This window comes from Lagopus muta, chromosome 4, assembly GCF_023343835.1.
Source record: "Lagopus muta isolate bLagMut1 chromosome 4, bLagMut1 primary, whole genome shotgun sequence".
NCBI lineage: Eukaryota > Metazoa > Chordata > Aves > Galliformes > Phasianidae > Lagopus > Lagopus muta.
This window is the reverse complement of record NC_064436.1, coordinates 30,289,964-30,307,525: the sequence shown is the minus strand read 5'-3', so window position 1 is coordinate 30,307,525 and position 17,562 is coordinate 30,289,964. Positions and strand designations below refer to the sequence as shown.

Sequence of the window (17,562 nt, the reverse complement as noted above, 5' to 3'; positions counted from 1 at the left end):
TGGCTAGATGTGTTTGTGGACAACAGAAGAAAGAATGAAGTGTGTGGGAGAGGCTGAAATCACAGCCTTTATGGAGAAGTTAGATAGGATTTCACAGGAAGTAGGGCCATCCTCTGAAAGGGGATAATTTCCTGCTGCATGGTTCAAGTGGCAAAGACTCCCACCAGGTCAGAGCCTGTGAACTAGAGATTCAGAGAGACAGCCCCTGGAATGAGAGTCAGGATTTAATCATCATCATGCATGGAGAGATCATACACTGAATGGGCCGAACTGACAAAGGTTACAATGATTGTGTCCATTTTACAGCTAGAAAACTAAGACCCAGAAACCAAGACTATTTATGCTACTATTTATGAATGTTTTGCTGTACAGATGCTCCTAGAGCAGCCTGGGCAGCTGGCTCTATTCACAGCATCTGCAGTGAGATGTGAATCTGGCCAACTTGTGTCTTAGATATTCATTCCCCTGCACGGTTGAGTGTTTAGCTTAATCCAGTCGGAAACCATCCGTCCCCAGCAAGCTCCTGCTGACTCCTCCTGCTCTTGATGGATTGAGAAACAGTCCTACACCCAGTAAGTTTGCTGGTGTCAAACCACCTTGTTTTTCTCAGCTTAAATAAACCATAAGAGGTCTTACTGCTTATTGATTGACCTCTTACACTAGGTCACGTAACTCACAGTGATTATATTTTTGGAGCGAGTGACTGTTGAAGGTGATTTTGACAATACCATGGCTTTTCAAACCACTTCAACACAATCTCCACACTTAAAATAATAGACTATAATGTTAACTCTGCCCTTGCCAACTGACATCACTTGAGCCACTTGAGGCTTAGGAAATGGTTCAAGACTTATCTTTCTTTTCCTCTTGCTTGTAGCCTGGTCTGCAGAATATGTTCAGAGAGGGTAGCCACATGCAGAAGCGACCTACCTATTTATTTATCTGCCTGTTTTGGCATGCAGAGCCTTGCAAGTATCTTCAGTCCTGTGGTCCTTGACTGCTCAGTGCAGCACAGAACCAGCAGAGTCCCATCCATGACTTGTTCAGTGAAGCAAGTGTTCATTTAAATAGGTTCTATATACGCTGAGGCTTGTTTGCTTTGGTTGATAATTGTTATACTCAGTAGAGATAGAGCTTTGTGTTTATAGTGCAGGTTGTTTTGTTTGCGTTATTCAGTCTTTTCCTTGAAATATGACCGCTCCTTATACACAAATATTTTCAGAGGCATTCAGAGAGGAAATGACCTTGTTAGAACATGGAGCATCTGAAATTTACTTTAGGAGACAGTGTCTAATTTCTGGACTTTCGGAGGAAACACATGAGTCTTCTTGACTCTTGACTCTTTTGGTGGTATTGCCAGGTCCCAGGGCTGTTGTGAATGGTTTCCTCCAGGAAATCCAGAGATTTCATCCAGGGAACTCCAGCTGCTTAGATGAGATAACTGTGCCTAAGCAAGAGGGAAGGCTAACACATTATTAATAGATGAGATAACTTTGTAAATTAAACAAATCAACCATACCTCCACTTATCTCTAGATACATGGGTAATGCTACTATCAAAAGCTTTTAATCATGATCTTGTTTTAGGTCTTGTTTGTGTATAGTTTAAGTGCACAGGAGCAAATAAGATCATTTTCAACCTCTGTCATTTCTTGGAGATGACTCTGTACGCTGTGCAGGCTAGCATACTCTCCTTAAAGACGTTCTTTGATGTACTGCTGTGGCTGGCTACACAGCCTTGCAAACTGCAGTTTAAGAGCCACTGGCATAGGCATAAAGTGGAATGTTGTCTGAAAGGCAGATTTGTTGCCTGGTGTGCAGTAAGCCAGTCTCACACACAGAGTTGAAATACTGATTTATTGCAAAGTTGCACATACTTGGATACTAGGTGGTATCCCACAAAGCTACAGGACATTTTTTAATACATAATCTTATCACTTGACCACCATCCCGATACAGCCTCTGGCCTCCAGTTTGTCACTTACAGACAGAGCTGATATCCCCTTCTGCAGGCTATGCTCATTATGCTAATTAACAACATGTTGTTTCAAGATGCTCCTGTCTTCAAAAACAAGTTTAGTGAGTTTCTCTACTTGATCAATTGAGCAGCTTCAAATATGGTCATCCTGACCTAGATAAAAGAAAGTATTTGCTATAAGTAAGCATCCCCATTCAAAGACCTGCACAAAAATTATTTTTAACTTGACTGACAGCAGGGACACAGCATTGTTTGAAGGCAGATTTATTTTAGAGCTGTTCATAATGTTAACAATCCTATCGGGAGTATTGTGGGTTTTAGTGTTTCCTTAAGTCTTGAATTTCAGATTATTTATAATGGTAATCATGGAACAATCTGAATTCCCATTTTCACTAAGAAAAAAAACCAACAAAAACAAAGCAGAAAAATAAATGTCTGGTCCCCCATAGTTGCAAAGAGAACTATGAAACAGTGACCCTGTGGAATTCCAAAACAATAATAAATGAGGAGAGAGTTGAACAAGATGGTGTTTTAGAGTCCCTTCCGACTTTTTGAATCTATAACTCCATTATAAAGCACAGATAATGATTTTGGGTTACAACTGGTGATTTTTAAGGACAAGATTCATCTGGCAGACATTAATACAAATGCTTCTGGTGAGTATTTTAGCCTTTGAAGTAGCTGATATTTGTTACAAGGACGTACTGGTCCAATAATGCTTTTTCCCCATGACCTAACATAACAAAACAATAACCATCAAAAAAAGAAATCTCTTCTGTTGACTGTGTTGCAGATTAATCTAACCCACAGTATCCCACCCTACTGAATTTAGTTTAAATGCTACCCACTTGTTTTTCTTTACAACAAACTGGGGCCATACTGCATTTTTAGCTTGTTATTTATTTATGCTGGCAGTGAGGTCTAATGTTTCATCTCTCACCCTTCCTGGTAATTGTGATACAAGGATCTTTATGTGAAGTCTCATTCCTGTGGTTTTATCTGTTCTTATGAAGAAAAGAAAAAGCTCATTCATCAGTGGAATGACTTCCTGGTAGCATGAATGACAATATTTTTTACCTACCTGTGTAGAGAGTTAGGAGAATTGATTAGCTAATGTTTGTGAAAGTCAGCTTTTAAGTGTTATAAAATGCATGAGCTGGAATTCCATTGTTCATGACAGAATGGCTTTACCTGTGAGAAACTGCCATTTACACTGAAGCTAATGTACCAGGGTAATGTGTCTACATGTGCTGAGTTATGTGTTTGAGTCCTGACTCAATTACATTTTACCTGATATGACTTGAAATAAGTGTGTATGCAATTTCACTTCTCTCTGCAAACACCAGTCCTTCTGCTAGTGGAATCAGGATCTAAATCTATTTCAGAAGCATCTTTTGTTTTGATGTGATTTCTGGGAAGGTGAAGGACTGAAGGAAGAGAGAATACTTCTTGGGTGCCATCAGATGTCATACCTAAGTATATGGGTCCTGTGACAGCAGCTGACACAGGCTGCACCTTCTGATAAAACATGGACTGCCAGGTGCTTTGCATATCAGATTTGATGGTGGCAAATTTTGTAAGAAAAGCTATTTTGGTTGCACTTTATTCTCCAGAAGCTCAGGATTCAGAGTGAGTTAAGCTGTATACAATCTTGCCCTCTGCTAATATTCAGTATTGCTACCATTGTACCATTTCTTTCTCTTTCCTTTGCAGGTTGAAGAGGGAGGCAAAGCAGACTCCCTGCCTTCTAAGCTGCAGGCTGGTGACGAGGTGGTGAACATCAATGAGGTGCAACTGAGCAGCTCCAGGAGAGAGGCCATTTCCCTTGTTAAAGGGTCCTACAAGAAACTCAAGCTAGTTGTTCGCAGGTAGGCAAGATACAGCACTCCCTCCCTCTCTCCTGCCCATAGGGTGTCACTACCATCCCCTTCACATCTCCAACTGAAAATCAATGGCTTGGCCTGATCTTGGCAATAGCCTTCTTTTACGCACACAGGCATGAGCTCAAGGGAAAACGTTTGTTCTTTTCAGCAAACATTTCTATGACTCCTTTGTCACTGATACATCCAAGTATGTGAACTACTTATCCAAATCTTCCACTTCAGACCTGCCATGTGACAATCCAGGAACCTTGTTCAGTGATTTCCAGGCAGTCCCCATCACCATTGTCCTGTCAAGTGCCTGGGGCTTCTGTGAGAAGGTGGTAATTCTGTACCTAACTCTTGTCTTGTTTTCTCTGTTTGGGCACTGTTGTTGTGACAGCAGAAATATTTCCACTGGCCTGAACAGAATTTGAAGCTATTTCATGTTCTGCAGATGAGTGATAAAGAGGCCATGCTGACAGAGAGTAATCTTATCTGCATTGTACTCAGGGTGGGACCTAGCAGGAAGATCAGCCACTTTACCTGTGTCTTTTGATCAACAGCCCCTGTACTGTCACTGAATGAGTGATCTCGCTTCACCCATTCAGTCCTGCCATTTCCCTGGCTGTCAGAAGCCTTATAAATGGTAATGAGTAGCAATGCTTGCTTGGTGGGTCTGATGGTGTTCACTCAGCTGCACAAACTGTGCCAGTACCTGCACAAATAATGCCAATACCCCTTGGTGACAGGTAGAATATCTTACTGTCAGGTCACAGAACCTGATGCCCATTTTGAATCATAATTGTTTGGATTTAATTTTTTTCTGGTATTAATTAAGACCTTAACAGAGATGCTTCCTGTCTGTTTTTCACTGTGGGCATGTTCAACAGTTCTTTTCTTCTGTGCCAGTTAGGTGATAGCTGGTATCGTTTTATGGAGTGCTCTGCCCTGAATTTCCATGCTCAGACAGAGAGGAATCTGGGTCAAGATCAGCATAGCTGAGGAGTTGTCATTAGTCAAACAAAAGGTGTCAGTTTGAGTCACTAAGTTGGAGCAACTGGCTAACATCCCAGGGGGTGATGTCTGAATGGGACAGGCATGAACAGCTCAGACACCCTTCTGTTTTCTGGAGTAAAAGTATTCATCTCTACTGGCTATATTGTGCTGTTTACATAAGTGTCTTCAGGTACTGAAAATGGCCTTATGAAGAATTCCATATACTGAAGTGGTACCTTGCTTGTGTAGCTGGTGGAAGGATAATTTTAAATGCAGTTGATCACTTCTGAAAACATTAAGAATCAGCCAGCAGTGTTTTATATTTCAAAATTACACCTCATAGTGTAATGATAGTTTATCTCTCAATTATTTTTAAGTTCCTAAGACCTTTTCAACTTCTCTTTTTCTTTCTAATGTGTGTGCAGCAGTATTAGTTGCTTTCCATGATTGGAATACTGTTGTGAACTTGAAGAAACTTTGGTTCAGAGTCTTTCATGGTTTCAATTAATCACCAGTAGAAGTAAGATCAAGCACACTAACTATAAGAGGTGTTACATTCACATAATATCCTCTTACCAAGATACTATAAGCCCTTACTGCATATTTAAAACTCAGTAAATCTATAAGCTCAAAACTGAAAAAAATTACAATCAAATGCTAAGAGCCCTTCTTAGGTGTCAACTTCTATTCAGACAGTTTGACGTAGTCCCAGCTGAGAAAGCAATGACAGAAGAAAAAAAAGGGGATGTTGAGTGTTTTGTGGGTAGTGGGTCAGAAGCTACAGCACCAAAGGTGTGCAGGATATCTTCACCCCAGACCTAATGAGTTTAGCTATTAAGTAAAGGAAGTGACAGTGTGCTTCCCATCTAGGGGTTTTGTTGTACGCGGAGAAGAAAATGTCTTGCAGTGCTACACTGTCTAAAAATAATTTGGGAGGTTATTGTAAATTATTTATAACCATTAATCTCAAGTGCAGGTTTCTTTGCTGCAATACCAGCAGTCCTAAAACTCTCTAAACAGTCATTTGTGATTCCAGTATTAATAAGAACTTTCGGGGAGACACAAACTCATAGTTTTGGACTTTACCCCTTCAAAGTCATATGCAAACAATAGCAAAGTCTGCTTGATGTCTGTCTTTTTCGTTCTTTCCAAAGCATATTCAAGGTCAGCATATTTTTGAAAATTATTTCAGAAATAATATTTGAAGCATATTTTATATTTGAAGCATATTTTTAGAGTGTTTTTTGTATTAAAAAATTCGGGAGTTGTCTGTTGCAGTGAGCTGATGACATGAGATGTCACATCATACAGAAAGCTTGGAATTTTTATTTAGAAGTTTTGTAGTAAGAACACCAAATAGATGACATACAGAGCACATTTGACTCACTCCAGATATCTGTGTAGCCTGCACAGCAGGTTGTGACGTAATCTCCGTTTTTATTTCAGAACAAAGTTGAGCTTTTAGTTCCTATTGCAGCTGAGTAAACATACACGTGTTACTAAGCAAAAATGGGTTATTACAGTTTGATGCAATGATGAGTAATTTTTCTTGGAATGTCAACTGCAGTGTTCAGTACTGATGCCTCAGCGTCTGTAGTCATTCTATTATTGGTTACTTTAACGAAAGAGAAGAATGCAAATAGTTAGAATGACAGGAATGTGAAGGGAAAATCAGAGAAAATTCAGTATGAGAGGCAAGAGGAACACAAACAGAGATGAGAAAAATGACTCATCTCACAACGATACTTACTATAAATGAATGGCTATGAGTAAATAGGCAGTACCGGAATAGTTAGTACACTGTACGTAGGACCACAGTGTGACTTGCACTTCTGTGCAAACATCCTGCTGATGTCTGGGAGGAACTTGCAGTAGGAGAGACATACGAAGCTGTGAATATATCTGCATTCTATTTCCTTGCTCCTGAGCTTAATATAGACTTGGAACGCAATATCTTTTAGCAAGTTTTATTTTGTTAACATCCTTTTAATTCAAACATGAGAAAAATAATTCAAAAGAAGTAGCAACTTATTACAAGCAGTTTGTGGGCCCTAGATCTGATTCTGAAAGAAGCATCCAGTTGGTTGCTTCAAATTCAAAGAGGCGGCTTCGCCTTTTTCCTGAAGTTAGTGTCTCCTGCTGCTTCTCTAGCGTAAGATGAATCGTCAGAATTGAACAGTCTTGCAGATAAATAAACTGTCCTTTACAGAGTGGTTGCTTCTGTAGCTTCTCTATCAGTGTGATCTTTGTAAATGTCTGGAAACCCAGAGCAGACAGGGCCACGGTAAGCCTGCGCTGTTGGAAGATGTGATGATTATTTCTGGGCTGAAAGTTAACTGGTTAGCAGTGAAAGGAGTAGTGTAAATGTATCAGCAAGCGACTGAAAAAAATGGCGGTGGAAAGGGTGACTGAAACACACCATTCACAACATTAGAAAATAAGCCTACACCCTGTTTGCATTTCTTTCCTGTGGGTATGGTACCAAAGCCAATTGCGGTGCAGTTAGGGGATTTAGATGGGGCAAAGCCCCATTGATTAGGCTACCCATTACATCCTTTGTAAATATGGCTAAGTTGTTAGCATGTGGTGTTGCAATGTAAAGATAACAGACTGGCTGGGTGTGCATTGGCTTATTGAGAGCCACCACGTGCTGGAAGAGTCTGAAAGCGTAGCAAAAGAGTAATTGCATTTCATGTGTGAATCACCTCAGCAGCTGGAAAGCAGCCTTTGGTGCTGTTTCTTGGGCAACTCCTACTACATGGCAGCTCCTCTTTTCCAACATTAACAACCCTTAGCAGCCAGAGGAAGTATAATTGGTCCATTGCAGATGCAAAGCTATCTTTGGCAGGGAAAGATTTGCTCTATGTGACACAGGTCTCTGCAGAGGCAGAAGATGAACCCTAGAGTAAATACTGTGCCTGATCCCCAAGATGATCCTTCCAGTTTCTAAAGGGGATCTGTCCTTTCAGTATCTGAAGGTGTGCCATAAGAAAGAAAGGGACAGTCTCTTTAGTAGGATCAAGGAAAATGGTTTCAAAGAAAAAGAGGAGGGATTTAGACTAATTTAAGAGACTGTTCCTAATGTCCTGAAGTTTCTTTATTCCCATTCCTCATTCTCCTTGTTCTCACTTTGCTTGCTCGTTTCCAGAACAACACAATACGTGTGTTTGTGAATATTTGTAGCCTCAGTTCTGCAGCTGGTGTGCCATAGGGAAACTTTGCTGTTGGTTCACACTTCTTAGTGCTGAAGCGTGAAGAAGCCAGAGTGAGAGTTGCTCTGCATGTCAGAGAAGTACAAAGCTTTATTTTTTTGTTTCCTTTAAAGCAAACAGCCTTTTAAATTAGCAGTGGGCAAAGAGGCAAGGTAACAGTGTTCTACAGGGAAGAAGGAACAAGTGTTGCTTCACTGGTCACAGACTACAGGAACATGCCAACAGGGTAGGAGCACAGAAGAGGGCTCCGCACAATTCTCTCTCGGTCGTCTTCAGTGTATGGATATCACTGCTGGTGACAAGTGCCTCTGACTGCGGATCTGAGCAGAACCAGCCCTCTCAAGCCCGAAGAATCCACAGGCTGATGCTGGGGAGATCTTTTTGCTCATGGTTTGCAAGATTGGCAATGATCAGTGTGAATCACTGTGAGAAACCAGAGACTGCTTTGTTTAATTTTGTTGGAGGAATCTTGTGTACTGTCATCTGTAAACTACCTTAGGTAGTTTTTGATGTTCAGTTGATTTTTAACCAGTTGGAGGAGACAGCGTGCTCGAAAGCTAAAGCTATGAGCCACAGAAATAGGACTCACTTGTTTAGTTGATGAAGACTTCTACTTGTTTGCAGATCGGTTTCTTCTGTTGCTTGCTCTCCATCTTCAGTGTCTAAGCAGAGTTGGATGAAATTTTAGAAAGTCCCAGACCTTTTCAGTGTTATCAGTTCAATCTAATTGTGCATTCTTGTATCAGTTGAAGGTAAGGTTCCAAGTCTGTGTGCACTGCCTTGTCTGCTTTACAACGGCCACAGCAGCCTACAGCAGTTGCCCAAAATAGACTTTTCCACAGGTCAGTAAGCAAGAATGGCTGTTAGAGCGTCACACTGTTTACATAGTTTTACATTCAACATGTTCATAACAGCAGCAATTAGATCAGCGAGGCATGATGGCAAATGTAGCAGCTCTGCGAAAATGCTGAAGGCAACCACAGTCACAGGGACAGCAACTCTCAGCCACCCTTTCTAACACAAACGCTGTTTGAACCAGGGCCTCCTACAAGCCATTCCTTCGAGTTGCTGTGGCATTCACTGTTGCCTGGTGCAGGAATGAGAGGGCTGAAAATGTGAAGTCATTCTTGTTGACATCAGTGTGTTGTGACTTGAGTTGGGCAGTTTGGTCTGCGTTCTTGGTGGATGTAACCCAGCTCCATTGCCTCAAATGGTGTTCAGATGAGTTACTTCAGGTCAGAATTTAGCCCTGAGATTCTTTAAACTCTTGGATTTAGCGTCAGGCTTGGTTAATGAATGCAAAGCTCTATTAAAATTTGCTAGTGGAACAGCAAGTAAATTTCTCTGCAGAGAATTGCTAATGTAGGCCTGTACTCTGTACATGCTGACATGCAGGAGTCTTATAGAGCTCTTTTGGGTTGTTGTTCTTAGGCTTCAGGCCAGCACACAGGCTCTGACCTGGGATGTGAGGAGTTCTGATGATACTTGCATCAGTGGAGCTAGTGAGATTGTGTGGAGCATAACTCTCAAATATCTGTGGTCTTCATCAAAACCTGCTGCGCATCTCCGTGATGTGAAATGTGTGTTCTTAGCATGTGTCCTGTCACACACAGATACAAACTACTATAGAAAGTCTGTTCAAGTATTGTTTAGGTAATATATACAATATTGTATCATAAATGAAGTCCATTCTGTTCCTGAAGTATGTAGTTGCCGTAACATAGTGTTGCACTCCTGAGGCTTCATGTGGGATGCAGTGGCAAATGAGTATAGCACTTCCGAGACTGCTGCAGTAAAAGCCATCCACAAGCCCTGCTCTTCTTCATAGCAGCCCATGAGTAAACCCTCTGCTCGTGCAAATCAGCCATAGCTTGAATGGAGATGTGGTGCTGTGGGCTTGGTGCTGGCAACAGCACTGAGGTAGCTACTGAAATTTAAGAATATGGCTGCCACTGCTTCTGACACCAGCTTTGCCAGTCCCAGAGATGTGTGCTTTCCTGGTTCTGATTGTTTTATGTAGAGTGAAAGACATTTGGCTGTATTTCTCACTTTCTTGGGCAGCTTTATGAGGAGCCGTAAGTAAACACAGAAATAAAAACATAGCAAAGATCAGTATTCAAGAGAGTTGATGTTCTATTTTCAGTGCGAATGGCTGCTAGTTTGTGTCAGCCCCAAACTTAGTAGTGCCCGAAATCAATTCCCTTCTCAGAGAGCCTTCAGGGTAAATATGCAAGTCAAATAAAAGAGGAATGGGGATAGAAAACATTATCCTCATTCTCCTATTGTGCTAAAAACTGTACAGAAAGAGAGGATTAAGCTTATCCATGGCTATAACTGTAATCTGCGTGTTCATTTTCATACTTCCCTACAGATTCCCCCCAGGGTTTGGGTTATTCGGCTTACTCTCTTGGCACAGCCCTGCCTTAGTGCCCCTTGTTTGAACGATGAGACATGGGAAGAGAAATTACGCTGCAGCAGAGACCAGGGACAGCAGAGGAAGATGGTGAAGTCATGTGCTGAGTGGGCTGTGAGTTCACCCAGGAGAAACTCCTTGGGAACACCAGTCCTGTGCCAGGGGCTGCCTTAGTGCAATGCTGCTTATGCAGCCACAGTGCTGCAAACTCCTGGGGCAGGAAGGACATTGGACTTGTAGGTATGTTTGTTCTGCTTCTGTCTCTGATGTGTCTGCTTTCAGGCACTGTGAGGGAGAAGGTGTTGGGATATGCAAGCCTGTGTTCTGCTGCAGCATGGCCAGTGTTGTGGTCTCAGACAAATCTGGTTCTTATCAACTCATTTAAAGACCTCTGGCAAGATCAGGAATTAAACTCATACTTCTTAGAATACTTATGCCCATTCCATAGCTACAAAATCGTTCTTCTTTCAGCAGCCAATTGCTCTCAGTTTTTTGGTTTTTGTTTTTGTTTTGAAGGGAAAAAAGTCTTTCACTCTACCTGGTAAAGGACCACATGGGAAAAACTGAAGTGTGGGAGGAAGATGTCAGCATGGCTGACATCTGAGGCTCAGGGCTGATTCGAGCCCGTGGAAATTGGTGGAAAGATTCCCACAAACTCCAAAAGGCTTTGGCTCAGATCCTCACTGAGCAGCGATTTCCCTCATTGACCAAGAGAAAATGGGTTATTCCTAGAGAGAGGGGAAGCTGCTGGCATTTTTACAAAAAGCCAAGTGCCAGCACAATTCTTCAAAGAACTCTTTGGACTAATCCTTTCCTCTTATGACACTAATGTAATTTTGTGTCGTATTTGACAGCGTGCCAAAAAATTGTGTCAAATAAATCCAAGTTTTGTGAATGAAATTAATTAGAATAGGCGTTGGCTCCCGCCCCACTCTTCAGCAATGCAGGAGTGTGTTTCCAGAGAGCTGCCTTGCAGACTGCTTAGTTTTTGCTCAGTGATGATGACTGGAGGAACAGCAAAAAAGAAGGTTTCGTAATGTGGAAGCTGTGAGACTGACAGCTTGAGAGGCCAAAGCTGACATTAGCACTGGTTAAGGGTTAGCAGGGTGGTCTTGTGCTGAATGTTCAGTTGTGAACTCCTCCATGCATTCCACTGTGCCCCTGGGCATGTCTCCTGGTCTCTCAGCTCCTCACCTGCCAGGTGTTGCTGATGCTTTGTTATCTGAGATCTTTGGGGAGAGGTTCTGTTAAAGGGTATCTTAAGCACGCATAAAAATGAGCTTGCATTTGGAGTCTAACATGGTGAGATAGGACCTCAGCTGATGCAAATAGGTGCCAACTGTCCAAGCCCTGACCTGCTGTTTGTGCAGTGTTTGTACAGTATCTCTATGGTCTGTACAGTAGGCTCTCAGGTAAATAAAGTCTTCAAAATTCGTCTGTGTTTTGGCTGGAACTTCCACGTTTTTAACTATCTCAAGCAACATTATTTTCTGCACATTCATCAAAATATTTGCAGATCCTGTCTCATTAGAAAAGGTCAATGAGAAGCACAGAGGAGATAGCTAAGAGGTGAATAGAATGTAATTTTGAAATCACTGGCAGCAGGCTTACTGTCTAGGATTTAACTAGGTACAGCTTATGGCTGCCAGGCTTTTAGTAAACTTCCCACCATGAATAGTGAATATGGAGAGGATCTAGGTATGATTTTTAAGAAAGAATTATGGCTACCGTTGGGGACAGTGGAAAAATGCCTTGAAGTACAAGATGCCAGCCACTATAATGTGTTAATCTGTATAGGACATTAAAGGCTGACCCCTCACCTGAGACTGTATTAGAAACAACAATTGCTAGCCACTGCCACTCTGCATTAGCTGCTTCTTTCACCAAGTGCACTTGGATTAGTTTGCCTTCTTCAAGCAGTAATCAGGCTGCAGTTTAATCTGTCAGAAAATGACACTGGAAAATCTCTGCCTGTGCTGGACAAAGTGCTTTTTAGGGTGTGAATCTCCTCCTTTTGGAATTTCCTGTGGATTAAGTTGGAGGTGGATCAGATCACGGTAGTATGAAAATCCAAACAAGCAAGCATGTGTTCTATGACTGATCTGTGCCTTGCTTCTGTATCTGGGATTGTGTCTAGGCTGACCTTTAGTTGGTAGGGCAAATACCTGGACTTGCATGAGGCTTTGGTTACCTGCCCAGGTGCACAGGACTGCAGGATACAGCCTCACAGCGCAGCTGCAGGAGAAGCTGTGAAAGCAACCAAACATCATCATCTTTATTGTAACAAGCTCCAGTTTCATGGCATTCATTTCAAGAACTGACTACAAATCTGATTGGTTTGTAAGGGATTTGTGAGTTGCGTGGCACTGACATATGCTGATGCATACATATCCTTAGCTGGGTTAAATATTTACTTTGCTCAGATATACTAATTACCCTGGACTATAAAAAAAATTTCAATACCTTTTCCATGCTTTTACTGCTTGATGTAAGGTTTTCTTTGGAAGAGAGATGGGGTCAGGAAAGGTTAATGAAATCCAACGTAATCCTACTGATACAAATTGAGTTTCCCTGGATTTACTGCTGTAAAACAGACTTTGGGTGAAGTGGTCACTGTAACTACTTCATGTGTTTTAATGAACAGACTTGTATGGGTCATCCGAATCCTATGGTATTGTTTCTCCCCTGTGGCCAGATGAATGGAGTATCTCAGTCAGAGGAATAATAAAGAACAGAGACTGCACAGGCAGTATCGATTGGTCTTTTATACGCACAGCTCTTCCTGTTTGTAGCGAAAGGCAGCCTCACTTCCACAAATGCAGTTGGACAAAGAGTAGTCACGTGTACGCGCCTGGCCAAAACATTGGCTACGTTAGTAGCTCTGAAATTGAGAACAATTCCTTTCAAAATGCCTTTTTTTTCTAGCTTTCTGCTTGCTTTGGCTTTGGCCTTAAAGGGGAGACAGCATCAGTCTTCAGAACGCTAATCTAAAGCAGTCTCAGGGAGGCCATACCTGCATAAATACACCAGAACTAGTTAACTCTTCTCGGTGTCACTTCTTCGTCTGCTGCTTAGCAGGCTTTTAAAAATTACTGAGGTGGAATTGCAAGAGGAGAATGGAGGCAGTAAGTGCCATCCTCTTTCTGTTGTGGATACAGGAAACACTGCCAATATGCTGTTTGGCCTGGGGAACTGGGTGCAGTTTCTCCTGCTGATAGGTAATTTTATGTGGCACTATTCCCTACTCACCTCTTTTTTATAAGGAGCGATACAGCTCTTCTGACCGGATGTCAGGTACTTAACTGCACTGATGAGGAAGATACAGGGCTAAAAGGGAACACTGAAGTAGAAAAAGGATGGTGAAGATTATGAGCAAGATTGTGAATAGTGTATGTTTTCATGTGACGGCTGAACTGGAGAAAGAAATGTTTAGAGTGAAGTGGAAGTGAGATAGTATGTTCTGTTTGGAACATACTGGAATGCAACATTTTGTTTTCTGTAGGCAAAGAATGTTAATTTAATTTATAGAATCATCTAGAAAAGACCTTGAACATCACCAAGCCCAACCATCATCCTGACCTACTGAGTCCTGCTGTTTAACCATGTCCTTTAGTGCCATACCCACACATTTTTTGGATACCTCCAGAGATGGCAACTCTACCACTTCTCTGGACAGCCTGTTCCAATGCTTGGCCGCCCTCGCCATGAAGTTCTTCCCGAAGTCCAATGTAAATGTCCTCTGGTGCCTCAGACCATTTCCTCGCATCCTGTCACTTACCACCTGAGAAAAGAGACCAGGTATCTGCAGAGAGCAGAGGTCTCTCTCAACCTCCTTTTGTGCAGACTAAACAGCCCCAATTCTTTCAGCTGCTCCTCATAGCTCTCACTGTCTGGTCTCTTTACCAGATTTGTTGCTCTTCTCTGCTCACGCTGCACTGTGTCCTAACATGTGGACAAACGAATAACCTCCGCTGTGGGTTTTATCTTCAGCCCTCACTCACAATTATTCAATTACTTTTTGCAGATGAAATTTGGGTGGTGAATTTCAAAAGAAATAGTAAATAATTCTTGAGTAGCTGAAAACACTTATTAATCTTTTCTCCTCTCTCCCCTAAATGGGAACTACAAGAGAGGTCTGGCTCCAGATCTGCTGGAGCAGGAAAATGTGGCATTCAGGACAGAGCTGCCTGGCACTTTCACTCAGCAAATTTTCCCTTTCCTCACGGTCTCTGCTCCTGTCTGTCAGGACTGCTGACGACTGCTTGGTAGGAGGGCAGTAATCTGAGCTGCCTCTGCTGAGCAAACCTCTTGCATTTTACTGCAGGATTAGTGCTGAGGTGCCTCTGCGCACAGCACCTGTATCCGCGACTCGTTATCTTAATCGCTCTGCTCCCGTCGCTCCTTTTCTCGAGGCAGCAGTGCCGTTCCCTCCGCTGAAGACCGCGTTCATCAAGCAGCAGGCTGCCTTTGCAGCAGGGATGGGAATACCTGAGACTTGGGCTGATGTCTCACAAGGTAAGCAGCCTCTCGACAGCTAAAGGAAATCAAGCCGGGCTCGGCTTTGTCCCTGCGGAGGCGATCGGAGCTCGCGGCGGGGCTATGGGAGGGGGAGGGCGGGAGTCTTAAGGGCCCTGTTGGACCCAGCATCATAACCTTCAGAGCAAGTGGGCGTCGGAGAAGTGCTGCGGGGGATTATTCAGCTGCTGTTGCGAGCAAGCTCGCAGCAAATGGGCAGCTAGTGCCGAGTAACTGCTTAACTCCTGTCACCGGTTATGGTGTGCTGTGGTGTAAGCAAATCTGTAGGGCTTGAGGCTAAAAGAGTGCCACGTGTTGGCAGCGGATATGAACTTGTGTCAGCCTCCTGAGTTGTTTGGGATGTTTAAGGCCATTACCTCTCCTTGGTGTCAATGGGTACAAATAACAAGAAGATCTAAGGACGCTGAATCTTAAGAGCAGAGGCTCTGACTCACATCACCTTGATGTGTTGGGTGTATTTTCCAATTTATAGTCTGAAAGACTCTGCTCCAGGAAGTAGAGTTGTTTAAAGGCCAGTATTTCCAACAGTGTTTGATATAGGCAGATGAGTCATACAGTCTGGGGTGCATTCTTCTTGTCTGATCCATACAGTAACATTGCAGATAGCAGAATGAATGTGAAAGAGAATGATTGTTAAGAAAAGGCAATCAGTGTAGCTCCTGTTTGGGCCTACACCACTTTACGTTGGTTGAAGAGTTGTACTGCATTGTACACAGCTGTACACTCTTTTTAGGCTGACTGTGAATCATAAAACTGAGTACATTGAACTTTGTTTCTGATTGTTTCTGGATACATTGGCTGTTTTAGTAAACCCATTAATCTTGAAACTCATTGCTTGTGTCATTGTTACTTGTATATCTTTAAAGTTTTGTTTGCTTTTGGTAAACCTAACCAACCATTTAGCTGCGAACTTCTGCTGAAACTGGTGGTAACTGTTGTTTATCTGCAATGCAATGATCCAGCCCATCCAGTGACGGCTGGCAGTGCAGGTGAAAGCAAGTTGGAGTGATTCTGGTGGAGCGTTAGAGTCTGTGTTCCTGCTTTTTATAGGAGGTATATACAGGAGGAATTTTTTTTTTGCTATAGTTTATCTGCCTAAGAAAAATGACTTGAAACAGTCTGTTCTGAAGCCACAGAAGCAGCAGTGACTTTTGAGTACAGCATGCTGTCTTGCCTCATATGCACTCATTACATCAGTATTTAAAGAGTGGAAATTTTGTCGTTAAATCTAGAACTGGTGACCACAGAAAATTCCCAATCACTCCAGATTGCCCCCAGTTCTCCCTTTCTGCCTTGCATGTGATCCAGCACAATAAAAGCAAATTCAAGTACACATCTGGCTGGGGAAAGGCTGACCACGTGCTCTCAGTTTTCAGACCCCACTGCCCACTTGTGCGCTGCCTGTGCGACTTGAGGAAGTTGTGTGAGCAGCGAATGCACTGACTTTGAGGTGCTCATCTTGATGATGCCTATACAGATGTGCATGTTTCCCAAGGTGCAGTGAGATGAGGAATCTCTTGTCCTTCACTGGGGGACCCGTACACCACAAGGCTGTGGGGAATTCTGCAAGGAGGGTTGCCATCTCTTCTCCACTTGCATCTCCCACGTGTTGTGACTCTCTCCGAAGGGGAGCGCCAGGCAGTACTGCCAGCCAAACGTTTAGCTCTAAATTAGTGTGGACAGTCTTGTGTGAGTATGGGATTAGTTTGGGTCTTAATCCATTGCCCGCTTGAGTGATTTGACATCTCCCATGGTCTTCATACCAGGTTGTAGGTGAGCCAGGCATGTATTTCTTCTCTGGGAGTTCTGTAAGCAGAGTGGTTCAGTGCTGCATACCCTGTAAAGTGAAGAAGGGTGGGGTGTGTTCCTTCTGAGATGTGAAGAGATGCCCGAGTTGCCTTCTTTGCAGAGATTTGGTGGACACTTCCTTCCAACAAATTGGAAAAAACACTCTGTTTTATCTGGTGTGTTACGTAGTCTTACATAGAAGCCTTTTTGAAGCCTTCAAAGGGTTAAAGCAATACCTCCTAGAAACCCAAGTGGCTGAGGAAACACCAGATATTAACATTTACTTCAGTTGCCAAAGCCTGGATATTTCTTTCTACTTTTTAGATACTAGGGCCTGCGGGGACCATTTAACAATAAATGGTAGCAACTTGGTTGTTATAGGGCAACCCATGTGCATAGGCACTTAAGGGCTGTGCCAGCATCTCCTTTGTTCAATAAAAGTAACAGCAGGAATTTGATTAAAGACTGATAGAAAAGAGGGCGAGAAATGTAGGAAAGATTAAAGAAAGAAAGAGCCACCTGGAAACTTCATTCCCTCTTTATTTCTAACTTAAGCTCATAACTACCAAATCTAAACCATTGTGTGTGCGAGAGGGAGGGAATATTTCCTGCATGCCTGCACAGAAAAGACTGCACATGCAGCCACATAGACTGACTTTTAGCAAAAGTCAGGCTCTATTCTCAAACTTAACACTTGCTCCTTGTCTGCATCAGAAAAAAAAAAGTCTGAACCAGAAAATAACTTCATCCCGCAGTGCTTTGGAATGGCAACAGTGAG

The 17,562-nt window shown here is 42.6% G+C and overlaps 1 protein-coding gene across 1 annotated transcript in view; it reads left to right on the top strand.

Moving 5' to 3' along the window:
- The window catches only part of SHROOM3 (shroom family member 3), a 135,362-nt gene that overhangs the window by 37,232 nt on the left and 80,568 nt on the right, over positions 1-17,562 (top strand). Inside the window, exon 2 of the mRNA XM_048942027.1 lies at positions 3,691-3,845. Within this exon, the coding sequence (XP_048797984.1) occupies positions 3,691-3,845 (155 nt within the window). The remainder of the gene's footprint in view (positions 1-3,690; positions 3,846-17,562) is intronic.